This window comes from Chelonia mydas, chromosome 19 (assembly GCF_015237465.2).
Source record: "Chelonia mydas isolate rCheMyd1 chromosome 19, rCheMyd1.pri.v2, whole genome shotgun sequence".
Classification (NCBI taxonomy): Eukaryota; Metazoa; Chordata; order Testudines; family Cheloniidae; genus Chelonia; species Chelonia mydas.
The window spans coordinates 3,839,650-3,859,618 of record NC_051259.2 but is presented as its reverse complement, the minus strand read 5'-3'; the positions used below and the strand labels follow the sequence as shown (position 1 = coordinate 3,859,618).

Sequence of the window (19,969 nt, the reverse complement as noted above, 5' to 3'; positions counted from 1 at the left end):
TACCAGACAAATGGTTGCATTAACACAAAGAAAATGCAACATTAGACATCCCTCTGCAGCTGAAACCCTCATTTTTTGTAGTTGCTTGAAAGAAACAGCAATGACTGATGAGATGCCAAATAACTGAAATCCCCCTTTTCCTGGGGAGATTGTCCTGTATCTGAACAAATGTTGAAGTGATTGTAGGGATAACTGGAAATCAGCTCAGTACGAGCTTGTTATGATGCAGAAAAGCCTGACAGCAAATTCAGCATTGCTACTGTGGGGCAGGACTCCCACTGCTGCTTTGCCACTACCTCACTACTTGCCTGCAGCCCCCAGCTCTGGGCCTGTTTTGAGCAGGTACTGCTAACCATACTGAACAGGGTGGTTTGTTAAGGATAACTGAGCCCACATGATGGGAAGCTCAAGGCCAGTCATACCACTTACTGTTCCACTTGCTGATGTACTACTTTTGGGAGCAAGGTTAGGAAACCAAAAGCCAAAACAGGAGTCACTGGTATCACACTTCAAGCACCTGTAACATACACGTGGCTGATTGTTCACTTACAGCATGGGTACACCTCCCACAATTATGTATATGCTCCAATCCAGTACTCTCTTCCCCTCCCAAGTAACACCCCAAGGATTGCCAAGAATGTTCCCAGGACGTTTAAGACACTAACTCAATTTTTAAAACTTAGGCCTCCACTGGGCTTACAGTAGGTTTCCTACTCAAATTTCCATGTCCTGTCACGCTGCTGTTCAGTTTGACCCATGCAGCAATGAAGCAAAAGGCTGCTTCTCCCACTACCACCCTTCCACTCTAACCCCTTAATCCAGCTGTTAAGAAATTTTCTACAGCACTGTAGAAACCCATGATTGATCTTTTATTTGAAAGGTTGGTTACATATGGGAAAATTTAGCTGGTATTATCTTAGTGTGGATTAATGGGATGACTAATCTGCGCTGTTCTAATGTTTACTCCCAAGCCTTGGCTAGCAAAAGAATACACACACAATAATGGCTATTGGCAGAGCATAAACATCATCAGCTGCTCCGTATCACATGGCAGGACAAGATCAGAAATATGGATATTCAAAGCTAAACACAGCAATCACCTTCATCCAGCACTGGTTGGGTTGTGGCAGGCAGCTTTCTTGGTATGGACATATTAGAATGGAAGACCAACAAATTCCAGAGTGTGTTCACCTAGGACTGCTGCTACACTGAGTGCAATCACTTGGGTGCCAAAATGTTTGATGGCACAATAAAACTAAATATCCAACCAAACCACTTTAAGGACCTAGATAAATACAGGTGAAGCTTCATCTGCAATGTCATCACATCCCTTTGTGATTCATCATGAAAGCATTAACTTAGCTGCTATCTTGACTCTTTCCTGAAGAGGAAAAGTAAAGACACGATGTGCCTTTTTTGCTAGACTTAAATCCTCATCCACGGACTGAAGCAATAAAGCATTACAACAGGATTGGACAGCTGCAGGATTCATGCTTTCTACACAACCAACCTTATTTTGCAGTAGCTAGCTGGCTCTGGCTAATGAGTAACTGCAATTTTGAGATCTACTGCTGGAGAAGCAGTTGGTCTGATTAAGAACCTGATCTCTGTAAGGAGCACTTTGGAACAAGATGCTTTGTCTAGTAAGAACTTTCAGAATCAGGCTTCTAGTTTTGGAAACATGATAGGCAGCTGCCTATTGCTTTCTAGGCTTCATTGGGATCTTGGGTTTGCCTTCTTCAGTACAGGTGCAGCACAGTACTGGAAGACATTAACCATGCAAATGCTTACACAAGCTCAAAAGACAAGAGTATTCAGTATTCCCCACACACTGATGTTTGGATGCTTAGGGGAAGGGTTCACAGATTCTATCACATTTTGCTACATTCCGCCACCCCAAATCACCACCTCATTTTTAGCAGTGATATCCAAAGTACATAAATACGTTCAACTAAATTAACTTCTGGAGTAAAACTTAAGAAAACAGAAATGTCATTTGTACAGCAATTGAGTATTTTATTGAAGAAAAACATTGCCACTTAAGTCCCTAGGTCCTCTCCACTGGGTTCTGGGCTTCAAACACTGCTTCTTCCTGTGAATGCAAAAACAAAGTTAGCCCCAAAATCTAGAGATGTTACCAGCAATCTTCATACATAGATCACTAACAAATATTGAATGAACACAAAAAAAATCAAGCATCTGGCCAACATGTTCTTTAGCAATGTATATAAGCTTTCAGGATACACCTGGGATTAAGTGAATAGCATAGAAACAGGGACACAGAAGCAGTTCTGAATTGGACCACATAGCATTAGGAATCAACTCGTAAGGATCTTTACATCACTGGTTTCAAAAAAGTGTTCATTCTGTTCAATCTGCCTAAAGGATAGATCAGATGCATACAACCATCAACAGTCCAAAAGAAAATATTTAGCAAGTTTCCCCCGGGCCTGTGGTTTTAAAAACTGGCATAATATTTTGTAAGTGTTTTAAACTGAAGTCTAGTCAAATGGTGGGAGAAAAGAACTCTAGTTTAATTCCAGCTCTGCAGATTCCTCCTTATGGTCCCTGCATACTACCTACTATCTGCTTGCTTCCCCACATAAAAAACAGATATAATATTGATTCACCTACCTTGCTGGGTGCTGTGAAGTTCAACTGTTTGTAAAATGTTTTGAAGATGAAAAGCAGAACTAATTTTTGGCATCGAGTTTAATTTAGGTAATTTTACTCAAGAGCTACGCTATCTGCCCTAAACCTCTCTCCTCCTAATGCACCATGCATTTCTTATGGTGCTTGAAATTAACATGTTAGGTTCCTTGTTTTTGTCTGAGCATCTGTAGAGTTCAGTGAGCAGGGTTTATTGATGCTGCAGAGCCGGAAAGCCTCAAACAATGCTTATCTTGGTTCTACAAAAGAAAGATTAAAAGGTTTTATATAAAATCCATTGAAGAATTACTTCTGACCTTAAGAATCTATATTAAGATCAGGTCAAGTTTTAGGCAGAAACTGCTAAGTACACTTAGGGTCATCTCTTCTTACAAACTCAGTATCCCAAGATTAATCTACTACTCACCCATTCACTTTGCAGTCTGGCTACTCCACATCACCTGACATCAGGTCACAGTCTGGATTGTGCTCAGGCTCTACTGTTGCATAAGGAGAAAATACGTAAGTTATGTCTCCCATAAAATGATTTTATACCCCCCAAATACAAGTCACTTATTTGGTGACTCCATTTGGCCATTCCTTTATGAGGTGCAGTATCTCAGCAAAGTAGAGGCCATGGAATTAAGAGGAAGTTTGGAGTCTAAAGTAGAACATGACCAACCAAAAATGACAGCTTGCCCAATCGTAACTACTTATCTTGGAGGTGTAAAAAGCATGTTAACTCTATGGCAGGGGTTCCCAAAAATGTATTCAGAGGGTGAACCATATCAACAAGATTGTTTGAGAACTACCTACCCTCCCCCATTTGCTATTCTAATGGATTGCCTGTGGCAACTACTGCAATTGCTTACACAAAAATGTAAGTTTATCTTTTTAACACAATTTAGCTACTGGAAACAAGAACCACCAGCACTATGCCACAGCCCTTTAGACAGACCACAGTTTCTGAATGTTTTTTTAAAATGAAAGATTAACAGATATGCTTACTTCACATGGATGAGCACGTTTGTTTCACTCAGCTTGCATCATCTTCACCTAAAGGATAACAACTGAAGTTATTATAAAAATATACACTAGAAAGTTTCTGAAAACAAAGTTTAACCCATTACAAAATTCTAACCTTTAAATTAAAAGTAAAAGTTTAAAAGATACATGGACTGATTAGTTATGAGGGAATTTACAAATTATTCAAAAATACTAGGTGGAAGTAGTGTAAGGGGCAGAAATAGGCTAGTCTAAACACTTGTAAGAAAGTAAAAGAATATGCAGGTGGTTGAGTGAAGAACTGCACCTAATCTGAACACCAAGCCATAACTGCTAGCTTCACCAGTCTGAGTACAATGAAGTTTGATTGCAGTCAGAGGTATACTATCCCTTATGTGAAGGTATGTAACTGTGAAACTATACTAGTTATTTAACCAGTTTGGCTTATCTGTAGTAATCCACGCTCCATATGGATGAAGCAAAAGTGTTCCTGATACTAGCTGTGCCCAGCCCAAGAATCCTACAAGTGCATTGCAATCCAAAGGAAGACACTAGAGTTTGTCATGTGCTTTTCATTACCTTCATTCTGTCACAGCTTCCCCCCTCCCCCGCATATTAAGCCTTTCACTACAGCTATGTTGAGGGCAAACTGCAAGGGGCTGAATGAAGATCTACTCATCAGCAACTAGGGACAAGTCTGTACAAAGTTCCGTGCACATTATTAGTCGGAGGCAAAGCACACTGCCTTCACAATGCTACTTAGCCAGCCAAGGGGATGAGACACCCAAATTTAATATCAAACCCACCTCTTGGTACAGTGTTGACACTGAATTATAAATCGACAATAGACAAAATTTAGTATGCACATTGTTTTCTATGCTGTAGCACCAAACACCATGCATAAGGGATACTATATCTTTGTGCATCTCTTCAACACTCCAGATTATGCACTTGTAGCCACCCCCTTTTCCCCAGATAGCTCTTCAGTACTGGTGTTCAAAAGCAACATTTATAGGTGGGGTATTCACAGTCCACTGTGGGATTGCACAATCGAGTCCTAACTTGTCAATCATTATCTAGCAGCAATGACAGACATGGGAGAAGGCCAATCCTCCCATTTTTTTCTTTTCCAGTAGGCAGCTATTTAAAAACCCCACTAGCTGATATGGAGAGAAATCAGAAGCTGATCAGTTGATTCCAGCCTTGCTAGTAGTGGAAGAAGCCAAGTAACAGTCCAAAACAGCACACTATGCAATTTCTCCAACATGCTTAGCCTCATTTAACATGTTACAACGCACAGGCCTTCCTGATCGTGTCACTGCAGCTGGCAATGATTAACAGAGACATGCAACCCCAATACCGCTCAAGTCCTAAAACTACTCACAGGCCTCAATATTTAGCTGTTTAGTGTTTTGCTATTGGGGAAACTGCAAGCAAGACTTGATATGCTTAATGTTACAGTAAAAGCCCCCATATGCTACACTGTGCTGTGCTCTCCCCTGACAGCACCAGTATCTGATCTAACAGGTACGCATATGTATTCTGGCACCACACTTCCGAGCTTCAGATAAACTTTTGGGAAAAGTATAATTTATAGAGAAAAAGATAAAACCAAGATGAAACACAATGCAAGCACTTCAGTGTACTGTTATTTCTCATACCCACTTATTACAAGTTGTTTGCTTAAAATAGACATGCCCATTTGTTTAAGAAACCTACTGCACTAAGTTTCGTTACTGCAGACAAATCAAAGCTAGTATGAAACCCATTGCTTTGTCACAAACTGCTTGCTCCAAGAGTGTAAAAAGCCTATTACCATTCCAAGTATGCAGAAGGTAGATGTGTCCATATAACCCCTCCATGATGTTCCTGAAGGTAAGTCACGTGCCTAGTAAATACCCAGCACACTGGCAAAACTGAACAGACCTGACTGTTGGTTTAGAGATACCTAATAATCCAATTCTTGCAGTTTCACAGCAAACATACTGCCAATTTCATTACTCAATTTTACTCATAGAAAACTCTAAACAATGGCAACAGCCCAAACTGGCTTAAAGACTAATGGTGTCACAGGTTGAACAGCTTAAGTTCAGCTACACATTCAATGTAACTAAAGAGCTGTTACTATCTGAGTTATGAAGTGCAGAAATTACTTTGATTTTTCAAAAGAACATGAATACGAACAGCAGAGGGCAAGCCTATCTAGTTTATAAACTGCTTACCAATGAGTAAGATTCTTTCTTGGAAGATACAATACAGAAGTATAATGTCCAAATTTAACAAAAATGTACACCAGAAACAAGTATGCAAAGTAAAACTTTGCATCTCAAGTTGAAAAACCCTCGCAATACCTCTGAAAAAGGTTTCTTATGCATTGCCAAGAACCAGATCAGGGGATGAAATAAGGAAACGTATGACATCCAGACCCTGTAATTACAGCTAACTAGCATAACAAAGCAGATAGGAGCTGAAGGTCGACACATTCGGAAGTTTGGAAACATTTAGGTATGTAACCTTTTGAAACACCATATCTGGTATTTCAAGCAGTGAATTTAGAATAAGCACACACTTGAAAGATATTTTGATGAAAAAATTAAGCTACTTTGATCAGTACATTCACTACCAAGATGAATATGTAAAGACAGGAATCCACAGATTCCCAGCATATTCAGTTGACTTTAATTGAACATATATCATGATCACTGTCACCTAAAAATTAAAACAAACATATCTTAAGTTGATAAACCCTGAAAACTAATAATGGAGATATTTGAACAATTTATGACCTGAGAAGTACTTACACCCAGTATTAAAACTCACTACGTGAGTTTTGCATCTTTATCACCTAGTTCATTGAAGGCTAGAGCAATGATTACCAATATATTTTCTAAATAGCCAAGACTCTACAAGGGGATGCACTGCAGATGGGATATTTTGCTACTACAGAAAGTTAATACAAGTGACAGGTTTTCTAGGTGCAAATTGCACCCAGTTGACTAGTTAAATGATTCTAAAATCACATTCCCTCTTCCCCACAGAGCTCACCTAAGAATATCTTCTTCATTACAATGTACTTTAAGAAAATCCACACAAGCCAAGTCACACATGTACAAAGGAATCGGGTCTGAGATATTTATCTAAGAATTGCAATAAGTTGCTTATTGCTGCTGAAAAAGATACAGCTTAAAACCGAAAGCCACGCAACTTTGATGCAACCTAAACATTATACAAGTATGAAGAGTGCTGCACTGTAATTTCATAGTCGGAAGTGTGATGTCAGAATACCCACAGAATAAGGTTACACAGAAAGTCACCAAGTTATATTATATTGCTTGTTACCTACCTGTACGCAGTCGGCAATGAGAATCTCGGAGCAAGCAGGAATACTACATCCGGGTCCTAATGTCCATTGCCATTTGTGGTACTACGTTCCTCACAGTTATGAACTGCAGAAATGCTGGCTAAGTGCAGTTATGTAGCAGGCCACTATTTTTAAGAGTGTAAAATTGCAGTCTCAAAAACTCCAGCAAAAACTTGCTGCCACAGTAAGTGGTTGCCGCCAAGGAGAAGCCAAGAATTTTTCTACCATAAAAATACCACAAAATCTCACAAAAGCAGTTTCAATTTCTCATAAGCTGTATTTCTATTAGGTGGTGTGATGTATCTACATAGTACTGTAGATACGCTCTGTATTCATTTTTAAGGAAGTGTGAAAACATGCAAAAGGATACCCATTTCTATATGCGGCAGATTAAAAGTTTAAATGGGCTCAATTTAATTAAAGCAGACTAAATTGTAAAAGCCAATATTTTCTCTAAGTCCAGTACAAAAAAAAGGTTCTACGTGGTGGTCTAGACCATCTAGAAACGGGTCTGCCAGACCAAGGACTTTTCTTAAGGGATCTGAAAATCCTTTACTTCAGTTATGTAAATCACCTGACTTTGTGAAGACTCCAAAACCACAGAACCATGGGGAAAGACCACAGGAACATGACAACTTCCTTAACACCTCCCACCAACTTAATAACTGGGTATAAAATTTTAAAATTCTGACATTTGTCTGTCAGCTTTTAAGACTGTACCTTTAAAAAGGTTTTGAAATCCAATTGGCCAGAAGCTACTGTATGCCTGTTTAACACACGCAACTCAAAGCAGGACTTGACTGTTTTTTAAAAAGTCTGCTTATGCAACTACAACACTGGGTACACGGTTTAATAAAACTTTCAAATGTTGTAGAAACTGCTGAATCTTTCAGTATAGGTTTGCTAAACACAGTTTTGCAAACTGTCTATTTTTAAGACCTAGCAACAGCTTACATACAAATAGGGGTACTAAAAAGAAAACCTCTGGAAGGTAATGATTTAGGACATCAGCATCCTTCACTCTTCAAAGTTACAGTACTACAAAACAAAGCATTTTAGGATATGTGCCAGCATCTCTTTAATAAAGAATGACATGTAATCTGAAAAATAAACTGAAAAAAATTAATTTAATGTTTACGGTCAGAGTTCCCCATCTCAGACACTTTCACCCTCTGTGGGTGTCCACGAACACCCTTTTGAAAGTATTTGCATTGAGTCCCTACTATAAAATTCATACGAGTTGTAATTGGACTGCTGATTTTAAACTAAGAATCCTATACAAAGGATCCCAGCCACTTGATCATCTCCAGTTTAAGAACTGCTGATCTAAGATTTCCCACATTTCAATTCATAGTGGTAAAGTGTCATCTATCCTCTTTAAAAAGTTCTGGGAAAATAGGAACAGATTTGCCAAACTGGCTGAGTCTCTATTTAGACACTTAATATTTAGTCACACAGCTGGTTATCAACATTTCACAGCTTGCCAGTATTTTACAATTGAAGTTTACAGTCAGCATTTAAACAGTGCTCACTTCTGAAGACAGACTGGTTGTATTCCAAGGTAATGAAATCTAAACACTAAAACTTTATCCAGAGACACAGAATTTAGGATTAGCCAATGCTTAGCACAAACAGTGGAAAAACCTTCTAACAATTAAAACTATTCACAGAATGCTCAACATTTTGGGAGTCAGGTAAAAATACAACCAAACCAAGTAAGTTTACCAACTTTGCACAAGCAGGTTGATGTATCCTGTCTTAACACCAAGGCATTTTACACTGGGAAGCCATGCTCCCAGCTTGTCAGGCACAATAACGGTAATAAAGTCCAGCATACCTTGAATTCTTATGGGGTTTAATTAAGTGGACAGCAAACTAAGTGGACAGCAAACTGTAAATTCATCAAACCATCTCCTCTGTCAGACTCTTAAGAGGGAGTTTTATTTGTACTATGTAACATTAGCTATTGAACTCCAGGTTTAGTCCTACTCTTGCCTTCCAAATGTCAGCATTAAGAGCTGACAATATCAGAACAGGGGTTCTCAACCAGAAGGTGTGGTGAGCTGAGCCAAACTTAAGTGGCACTGTGACCTGGCACATGGGCAGCAGAAGCACCAAGTAAAAAGAAATGCGAAGATTGGGCATGACTCAAAAAAGCTGAGAGCCCTACTACAGCGCAAGAGGCTATTTATTTATCTGAATTTAACATGATGCATTTTAGGATTTAAGTACTACAAGGTCTATGAAAGATAACTTCAGTTTTTACAGACCCCTGACATTAACCCTAGTTGATTTCTGAACTGTAAGAGTTAGTCCACTCAATTAGCATAGATAGCAAGTTATAGAGTACATATTAAAAACCTCCTTGTTTTACTCAATACTCCCTGGTCTTCTTACCAAGCAATTTCAGTTAGGTATTAAATACTGAACCAGGCCAATCCTGCGTCTCAGGCAGACAGCTTAGGTATAAAACTAACATTGTCACATTTACAGCCCTTTAATTGGGAAGTCAATCCAAGCCATTCTGTGGATTTCTTTTTAAAAGTGACCTTTTCAACTTCTTTAAAGATTTCAAGCAGTGGATGCCAAAGAGAAGTCTGTTACCAACCCACCCTCCATTGTTAAAATCTAAAACTCATTACATGACAGCAGCATCATTTGCAGTTTAGTTTCCATTACTGCATCTTACAACACTTGCACAATTTCCATTTATTTCCTTATTGCAGTATAACGAATGCTCTGAAAATCTGTATCCATTGGAAGATCAAGTATCGGTCTACAACTATTTGACCCAAACTTAAAGCTTGAGGCATAACAGGAGGAGGCCTCACCCTTAAGCTAATTTTCCACATCCTGGTCTAAATCAGACCTCTAAATCCAAGACTCATTTCTTCTATGTTGAAAGGTATGGCATTTAGCCTCATTTAGAACCGTGAATGGCGAGTTTAAGATCAGAATAGTTACTACATTTAGTATTCTATTTATTTGAAGCACAGTAAAAAAAAGTTGGTACACTGCCATCAAGTTAGGGATGTTATACATCAAAAAAACAGCTAAATTTTTTTTGAAACACTGCATTACATAATTAAATTTTACTTGTCCAAACAGACCACTTACAAATATTAGGTCACTAGTTTCTAACATCCATAAAAATGTAGCTTTCTTACTAAAATGCAAGAATTAAAAAGTTGGTGTCTAAACAAGGCAGACAAAAACAAACTGGAATGAAACTACTGGTCACATCTAAAACCGGGGCTTTTTGTTTGGGCCTTCATATTCTTCTCTCCCTCTACCATATCCTGCTGGTGTTCCAGGCCCCATTCCTCTAGGGCCCTGGCCACCCACAGGCCCCGCACCTCCCTGCCCAAAGCGTTCAGCACGCTATTGGAACAATATATTAACAGTTCATTATATGTAGTTGATGTCCATGTGTGTTAAGTATATATTTTTAGAAGGTTCCGTAGTCAAGGTTCGTCGATACAATCACCATTGAGCCGATCCACAGGTACCGGGAACATAGAAAGGAAAAAAGGGTAATTTAAAAATTAGTTTATTGTAAAACATGCCTTGAGGTATGTTCCCAACTTGATGCATTCTCATACATCTGTTACAAAGAACAGATATTCCCTGCAGTGCTAGAAATGTAAGCATTAGTGCAGATGTGAATTAACACCCTTTCCAAAATGAGCTCTAGCAATTTTCAACCAAGTTTACGCAAACAGCTTGCAAACTCAACTTTAGTTCAGTACAGGTTTTGTTTACGTCAATAAGTTATTTCCAAATAAACCTAGCCAGAAAAGGCAGATTCAGTTCACTGAAGTATGAGTTGACATTAATAAAATGTCATTGTAAAGAGGATGCCTACTCACCAGTTAATGGCATGTGCTGCATTAGAGACCATGTGCTTTTCAAGATGGGCTTTAAGACTACATCTGCTGACTAAACTGCAGAAGCCTTAAGTAGTAAAACAAACAACTGTAATACAGTGCTACTGGATTACAAGAATGAAAAATGTGAAAGGCTAATAAAGCAGTGATTTACCTAACCAACACAATTGCTTGATCAAAAGACCTTAATTTATTCTCACATTTTCAGGTCTATTGCTATATAACCAAATGTAAAAATGGGTTCACAGAACTACATTTTAATCACAGTGTTTCAAGTTTGCCCTTTGTGCATTTCACTAAGTGCACCCATTAAAGCCCCCCTCCCTTCCCAGCTTCACCACAAGCTCTTGGAAAGTCCACTAAGACTTTACAATTATTAAAAGACTTCAGGGACTGTCTCCCCATCAGAGTTGCAAACAATGAACTGGACTGCAATAAAGCAGAGACTTCAAATATCTTTACTAATGCATCTAGCTGCACTTATTTCTACCAAGCTACCAGATAAGCAAGTAGGTGTGGCTGGCAGCAGATCTCTAAAAGTTACATCAATAGTGTGAAGTCGAAGATAGCTTTCAACTTCCTTTTCAAATAAAAGTTTCACTACCCCCTAAAAGAATAGTAATTTCAATTTACTAAATTAAGTCTGTAAATACAGACCATGGGTTAATTCAGACTTTTCTCCAGTTACTGGCATAGAATTATTTGAAAGTTAGCTTCAATCTTTCTGAGGAAGGAATTTTCAGAAAACAAGGAGTTTCTAGCTTCTCCATAATTCATGTCTTCTTTACAAAGTTTATACACCAACTAAAACCTAATTGCAACTCTTAAGTTTAATAACTGGGACTGCACTTCGTGGCATAGAGAGCCATGTCCTAGGGAACTTTAGGCAGTTAAACCATCTTAACAGCCACATGTTTTGATGGTATCAAGTTGTTTTAAAATATTACGCAAGTTCAACATGCACCTGTACCAAGACTTTTAAAATGAGGAAAAAAATGTACACAGCATTCGCCACAGACTACCTAACTGTTCACTCGACACTTATGAATTGCTTAAAAATGTTATCAGTAGATTATAGATGCATTAAGGCCAGCAGCATCATCTACTGAATCAATGCTCTGCAAAGTTAGATACCAGAGGTATGGTTTCCATAAAAAGAAGATACCTGGTAAGCTACTGTGGTAGCACACCATATGAAGCCAGAGGCCTGAGTACAGTCTAACCTTAAACCCACCCAGAAAAAGATTATCTGCATTTTGTGCCAGAGGGTGTGCACCCTCGACAGGGAAGGTGGAAGCATACTATCATCAACCACTTGACCCAGAATAGACTTCCAGCCTATTAAAGCATTTCTGTCAGCACTGCTCCAGTGGGATAGCACCAAGCAGAATCCAACCCCATGCACACATTTAGTGTGCCAAAAATAGTATTGTTTGGAAACATACCTCTAAACATGAGGTATGCAGTAGATTAAGAACCTGCATCTACAGTCATTCCCAACAAGTGGGAAACAAGAAGTTAGAACAGGCTATCATTCTTTTGTCAGATAGGAGTCACAAAATGACTAAGGTCAAGGAGTTCTGGGAATATCTAAACATGCCTAAAGCTGCTAACTGTATTTCTGCTCTTTTGATATTATGGCAAACATTAGCACACAGAATATGGTATACTGTTTGCCATCTGATTACTCACAAGTTGGCAGTGATGAGTAATCTTTTGCATAAACATACATGAGAGTACAGATTTGCATTTTGCAGTTATCAATGCAAGGGTGCACTGATTTTGTAATTAGGCTTGGAAGGACCAGATTTTAATTGGTCTCAGTAATTACACATTGGAGAAGAGTAGAACATAGCACTTGCTGACAATTGATACAATTATGAAATAGTTTTAGATAGAATTGACACGCTTCAAGCTCTCCTGTGTCAATTTGTTGTAAATTAATTTCTACAGTAATTACATCTTGATAAATAAGCCTTATTTCTTGTTAGAGCAAAAATTTAAGCTGTTGGAAATCAATCCAGTATTTTGAAACATCAAAATTCATGAAAAAAATCCTTCCAAGGCTAAATATAATGCAGGTACTCAAAACCCAACCAGTAACAGGGTTACCAGCACATACACACATTTGAATTTGTTTACAGACAACTTCTGCCTAAATGACCACTCAAAAACTGAATTACTGTACATACTGCCAGACTAATCCTTAATATTGCTATTACGTACACTGACAAAAAAGTCAGTACTTAGAGATTTAAACCATCTACCATTCAAAAATTGGTAGAGTTCAGAATTTCCTGCCTTAATTTCCCCCCTACTAAAGTAAAGCCACCACAGGATACATTACCATGTCACTTCCCATCATAGAACCACTCATGGCTGGTTGGCCAACACCAGGACTGGCTTCATAACCTATGCCGCCACCACCACCGCCACCACCCATAGGTGGGAATTTCTGAGCTGCTGCACCATAGGGATCTAAGAAAGAAAAATACATAATCATATTCTGACAAGTTATATGTTAACATGTAAATGCATTTAACAATCCTTACCTCCCATGTTCATTGTGCTAGCACCACCCATTCTCATGTCTCTCTCTCTCTGCAAAGGCAAAAATAGATCAGAATGAGTAATCAGTTCTGTTCCCCCTTTGAAGGTCTGCATTTCATGAAGGTGCACCATTTAACAGTATCCATTCACCTACCAAAATTACTTGGTTATTAGTTACTTTGAACTATTTTTTGAAACTAAGAAAATCCCAGTAGCATCGCAAATTAGTTTAATTATCCATAAACCACAAGGCTTTATTTTGTTAATACTTACTGGATCCATGTAACCCATTCTACTGTAATTCTCTTCTCTCTGTCTTCTCATCTGTTCTTCCATCTCACGCTGGCGAATCATCATTTCTTCTTCCCGTCTACGACGTTCTTCCTCCTGCCTGATAATTGTGTGTTATTATACCTCAAAAAGCACAATATTTACACCCTTAATATGTATATAACCAACCTGAACATAAAGAGTGAGCATCTTACAATGTGTGTTGGTGACTGGTGGATGAAAAGGCTAAGTGAATTCAACTTCAGTGAGAGCTAAAGATTAACCATGTAATGCTCAGTAGTTTTTGGACACCACTCAGAAAAATATCTACATGATTCAAATCTCATGTTGAAGTAAAAATGATAAGCTAGCTTTAACATGCAAACCTCAACTTACAATTGTATCAGCACACGCACAACTGTCATTTGCACAAAGAACATTGTTGTAGTTAGTTTTTAGTGACAAAATCTTGTTTATCAAATCCAGGCCTACCTCAACTGAATTTCCTTGCGTTTCTGCATTTCTTGATTATGAAGTTCCTCCATACGCCTCAATTCTTCTTGACGCCTCATAAGGTCTGAAAAAAATAGTTTTTCAATATCCCCTTTGTACATATTTTTTCCTTGTATAAGTTTTTACTCTTACAGAGTGTTACCTCACTTCAACCACTTATCCTAGCCCCATTTAAGTTCTACATGGCATACAACTGATACTGAAACAGGACTGCTTTTCTCAGAGTCATTAATAAACCATTCCCCTTTTAAATTACAGTTGGCCAAACAGAATTTGTGCTATGCTCAAAAAAACCCTGAAAAACAAACTGACAACTTTGTGGGAAGCTTTTTCTCCTCACAGCAGCCTACTGAGCAACCAGAATTCCCCATCTCGCAAAGCCACGATAACAATGTACACCCAGACTATACAAAGCCAATTAATAGGCTCCCATATTTTTATGCAAAATAAAATTTACAGGGAACAGGAAGCAAGATTTAAATTGCAAGGTACTTTTTAAAAACAATTCTCAAGCTCCACCTGGCTGTTTACTGTGGATCAGTTAATGAAAACCTAAAACAGAAACATCCATATAATACGACTATTTGTATAGATAGCCCACACAACCAGAAAACAAAGGCAACAGAAGAATTAGTGCCAATCACCTTGACGCAAGAGATTTGCCTGATGTTCATGATAGGCATCTTCCATTTCACTTTCAAGTTTGTCCTTGGCATCTTTCATGTTTTTCTCCACCTGATCTCTTTGCTGTTTTTCCATTTCATCTAAGGATTTCCACCTCTGGGAATATTCAAATTCAAAACTGCCATGCTGAGCAAAGCGGGGTGGAGTTTCTCTTTCCCTACAAATGGAATAGAAAATATTAACTAATAATGAATTTAAAAGAGGAGTTGTGTAACAGGTTCACTTGAATACAGAGTTCAAAATTAACCAGTTTCTTTCTAAGTCACAGTATTTTCAAGAAATATTCGAATTATGCTCACAGTTTTAAAGTCTTTTCTAAAACTCTGCTGCTGACACTACATATTCTACCACAGGCCAGATGTTCAGAAGAATCTAGAAAATCCCACTAATAGAAGCAGTAATTTCTTCCAGGAAATTAATAAACAAAGGAGGAATACATTGTTAGCTAGGTCCAAAACACGTTTTTTATATTAGAATTAGAAAAAATTCTGTTTCACAGTTAACGAACCACAGACTCTGCCCACGAGGATAAGTGACTTAGCAGTTGGACTGAGAAAGGGTATTTACACCCACAGCTCATTGAAAAGTCAAATGATATCCACATCTTCATCACTACAATTCTCTGAAATATCATTTTTGTTTAAACTTTTCTGAATGTGTTGGTTTCAAACCATTAATATTAAAACATTTCATTAAAGTGGCATCAACTTGAAATCTCTTTTTTAAACCATTTTCAGATGTAGTTAAGAATTCCCATTTTCAATAATGATTTGGGTACATCTGAACATTTTACCCAGCATCAGATATTACAACTGCCATTCCAATGTTTGTGCTTTTTTAATTTCCTTCTTCTCTGTTGCTGTGTGAAAACTCCCAAAGTGCTATTAAGTACACAAAGCAAGCAAAGAAAATTTTTTGTATTACTTGTAAAATTAGTAAAGCTATTTTTATACAGAACAGTGATTTTAAAGTTATTTTAGTGGATAGAAAGAAAAAACCTATGAGAAGTTGTCAAATTCAACACTGGCTTCATAGCAAAAATTTTATTAAAGCTAATGTTAAAAAAATTACATTACTACACAGGTTAAGAAAAGAGTGTCTGTACATCTGGGTATAGTGCTTTGATATCCACAAACACAAAGTTTGTTTTAAAAATCATAAGGTACATATGCTAAAGTATCATGTACTGTAATATATCTGAGCATAAGCTTTCGTGAGCTCACGCTCAAATTTGTTAGTCTCTAAGGTGCCAAAAGTACTCCTTTTCTTTTTGCGAATACAGACTAACACAGCTGCTACTCTGAAACCTGTAATATATTTGAGATCAATATGCCTTATCTCTATGCGGAGAAAAAGAAAGTGCCCCTACTTCTGATACATTGGATTCTTCTGAGCAAGCTTTTCTGGAAGACCATCTTCATCATCCAGTTGTTCAAGTGGTTCCACAATAACTGGCCTAGGAGTACTAAACAAAAACAAAAATCAGATTGATGAATGAATGCTGCTTGTAGCTTTTAGAGGAAAATTTGTTTATAACAATTATCACTTAAGCTAACTTGTGATAAAACGGCAGTAAGAAACCTAATGTTTACCTCTAACTGCCATGTTTAAATAAGATACATTTCTATATAATCAAACAGCTTACGTGGTCAACAAGAATACTCCTTCAGTGCACCGTTCAAATGCTTTCCTTGCAGCTGGCTTAGATGCAAATTCAACAATGCCTTTTCCTGTTGATCTGCCACGATCATCTACAATCACAACAGCTCTTTCAACTGGACCAAACTGTGAAAAAGCTTCCTCCAACAACTCATTGGACACATATGGTGAAAGATTACGCACAGACAGAGCAGCAGCATGTGTGGCAAAACGAACTCGAAGCTGTCGGCCCCTCATAGGAATATCATCAAGTTCTGCCTTTGCAATTTCAGCCAGTGCTCTGGATTCCTGAAAAAAATTTAATGAGACCCAGTTTCAACAAAACAATTGTCTCCCCGTAATTTAGCTGAACAATAACAGATTTAAATGGCTATGGTATGAGAACCCACCAATTTAATGAATCCAAATCCTTTCCCCTTGTTGATAAAAACCTCTCCAGGCTCCCCATATTTAGCAAATAATCTTTTGAATTCTTCATCTGTAATATCAGCAGGCAAGTTCCCCACAAACAGACGGCAACGTTGGGTGTAAGTCTTCTCTCCAGGTCGCCTCAGAAGAGACAGATTTGCTTTAAAGCCCTACAAAAAACAAAGACCAGTTCAAAGACGCCTGGCTTTTATACCAGTTGCAAGCCTTCAATCAAAGCAGCTCAAACAGCTGCCACCCTCTTGATCACAGTACGGCCCCGCCCACCAAATATCACACGTCGCCCACATCAATACAAGCAGGAGCCCGTGTGGTCACAGGTAGCCCAGCCAGCCCTCTAGCTGTAACTGGGTTTAGTCACCAATATGCAAACTGCGCCTACGCGGTCTGTCAGGGGGCCTCATTCCCTACTGCAACCCGCCCCGCATTTAGACAAGGCCACGCACCCTCGGCAGGGAGAAGCCCCGTTCAATGGGCCCATAGCACCTTCCCTCCGCAGGGCCACGCCCCCGTCCCCCCGCAGGGGTATCTCCTCACCCCCCCCCAACGAGCACGTCCCCCCACACGGTACGGCCACCCCGGCGCGCCCCTCGGCACATCCCCGCGGCTCCCTTCAAGATGGCGCCGGGCGCGCGGGGAGGCCGAGCGCCGCCGCCATCTTGTAGCGGTGGGGGGGAGGGGAGGGGATCCCGGACTCGCTCACCTCGTCCGTGGTCTTCTCGCCGCTGCCTCCGGCCGAGCCCTGCTGCAAATTGAGGCCCTGCCCTTGGTGCTGCGGGCCCTGGCCGCGCCCGCGCTGCTCGCCGCCCGGGCCGCCGCGGTGTCCCTGCCCCCCCTTGGGGTGCGGGCCGCCGGGGCCCTGCTGGGGGCCCCCCGGACCCTTGGGCCCCCCGCCGGGAGACTGGCCCTGGCCTTTCTTGGGGCCGCCGACAGGGGTGGGGCTCGGCTTCGGCGGCGCCTGCCCCCCAGGGCCGGACGGGGTGGAAGGAGGGGCGGCAGCGGCGCCCGCCGGGGCCTGCGGCTGTTGCTGTCCCGCGGCCGGGGTGGGCCCCGCCGGGGCTCCAGGGCCGGCCTGGCTGCCGGAGGGGCCCGAGGCAGTGGCAGTGACGGAAGCGGACGAGGCGGGCGGCGTGGCGGCCGAGACGGGCGGCTTCGGGGGTTCGGGCTTCGGGACCCCGCCAGGCGGGCCGCCCCCTAAGGGGCCGCGGTTCTGGCCAAGCCCCATGCCGGGCGGTGGAGACCGGAAATCGTGGTTGGGGCCTCCCCGGCCTCCGCCACCGCCTCCGCGCCGGTGGAAACCGCCACCGCCTCGGCTACGGAACCGATCCCGAGACATGGCGCCGCTGTTGCTCGCTTCTCCTCAGGCTCAGCGCCTTGCGCACAAAATGGCGGCTACGCCAAACGGCCTCGCCGGCGCCTTTGTCCGCCCCTTATATACCTTTTCCGCCCCCGGAAACCACCCTCCATCTCGGAGTAACCAATAGAGAGCCGAGAGTGCAAAGACTGATAGATCTAATAGCCAATAGTCCGCACCTACTATGCCACATCTTTTCTCCCGTTGGTAGGAAATCTGCTCCCTGCTGATTGGTCCGTTTGACCTCCGAATACCCGACGGTATGATCCGTTATACTCCTGTGTGCTGATTGGACAATTTGACCGGCAGGCGGGTCGGACATTAGACAATCTGTATTACGATTGGACGGCAGCGGAGTCACTCATGCTCCTAAGCTACCGGCTCTGCAGGGAAGACTAGGAGTCTGTCAACTGCCACAATGTAACCAATGGCTCTGCTATCCGCTATGCAGCCTCAGCCACGTGGTGCGCATGACCCTGACCTGCCAGGCTCGCCTTCCGTGTAGGGGGGGAGGTGTGCTTTTGGCTGTTCCAGTGGCTAATTAACAACAGAAAGGCGGTCACTGATTGCTCCAAGAGGTCCACTAATAGCCGAGGAAGACTCTTCTTGCGGTTATAAGGCACTGGTCTGGCACTCAGCATAGTGGGATTCTCTTTATTCTCTGGCAGACTCACTGCTACCTTCAAAAGCAACTTTCCTGAGTGGGGTTCTTCCATTGCTTGGTCCCCGATTTAGGCTGATTTTCAAAGGGGCTGAATAGCCCCAGCTCCAACTGAAGTCAGTGGTGTCTGGGTACCCAAAAATCAGAGGCCGCTGTTGAATATGTTAAACCAGATCATAGGCCCTTCTGTAAAGTATTATCTCAGTGGGGAGTGCGTATGTACGAGGTGCTCAGATGAAGTGGGTTTTAGCCCACGAAAGCTCATGCCCAAATAAATGTGTTAGTTTCTAAGGTGCCACAAGGACTCCTCGGTTTTGTTTTGTTTTTTTTGGCTGATACAGACTAACATGGCTACCACTCTGAAAAATGTACCATAGAAGAGATTATAAATAAATGTAAACAATAAACAAATGGTGAAATAATTGTAGGCACAATATAAAAAAGCATCAGAATGTAATCACATTTTAATTAGACATATTTTATGTAAGTTTTTTGTGCTTTTGAAGGTGAGATGTTTGGAACTCTTTCGTTTTATCCACGGGACAGTTGATTGGGGAAAATGTAGGGGGTTGCAATCATTAACATTTTTATTAAATTTAACCTGATCTACAGCTCAGGAAGGCATCACAAGTAAAGCTTGGTAAAAAACAGATTATTGGTTTGTTGGCAATTCTGAGATACTGAAAAATCATTTCAGATTGGAAAATGTCCAGCAAATCAAAAAGTTAAAAAATTAATTTTAGGTCAGATTAAACATTTCCTTGTGACCATTTTAAAATGTTTTTTAATTATTTTAAATAAAATGAAAGGAAATGGTGTCTGGGCCTTCAAAATCAGAAGTCACTTTTGAACGTGTTAGGCGACATCTTTTAGTACCAAAATAGGCTCTTTTGTACCATACTTCAATATCTCAGTGGGGAAAATGGAAATGTTTCCTTTCAAAATGTCAA

General features: G+C 40.5%; 1 protein-coding gene across 22 annotated transcripts; it reads right to left on the bottom strand.

Annotated features, from left to right (window-relative positions):
• Nucleotides 1-1,999: 1,999 nt before the first annotated feature.
• On the bottom strand, nt 2,000-18,424 carry SFPQ (splicing factor proline and glutamine rich). 22 transcript variants are annotated; one of them, XR_006286517.1, is made up of 13 exons: nt 17,708-18,424; nt 16,968-17,156; nt 16,565-16,866; nt 16,289-16,384; nt 14,880-15,076; nt 14,215-14,299; nt 13,726-13,843; nt 13,455-13,503; nt 13,250-13,380; nt 3,658-10,396; nt 3,077-3,149; nt 2,635-2,909; nt 2,000-2,092 (listed from the first exon to the last, which is right to left on the bottom strand). XR_006286517.1 is itself a non-coding variant. In XM_043532035.1 (11 exons), exons 1-10 carry the CDS (start codon nt 18,338-18,340, stop codon nt 3,682-3,684), a joined length of 1,824 nt encoding a protein of 607 aa, XP_043387970.1. In that variant the 5' UTR covers nt 18,341-18,424; the 3' UTR covers nt 2,000-3,152; nt 3,658-3,681. The 22 variants fall into 22 exon arrangements, 3 of the variants coding, with proteins under 3 accessions (XP_043387970.1, XP_037737988.1, XP_037737990.1); XR_006286518.1 differs by having other exon boundaries at nt 3,077-3,146; XR_005222852.2 differs by having other exon boundaries at nt 2,000-2,909; nt 3,658-3,705; nt 6,998-10,396.
• Between the last annotated feature and the right edge of the window lie 1,545 nt (nt 18,425-19,969).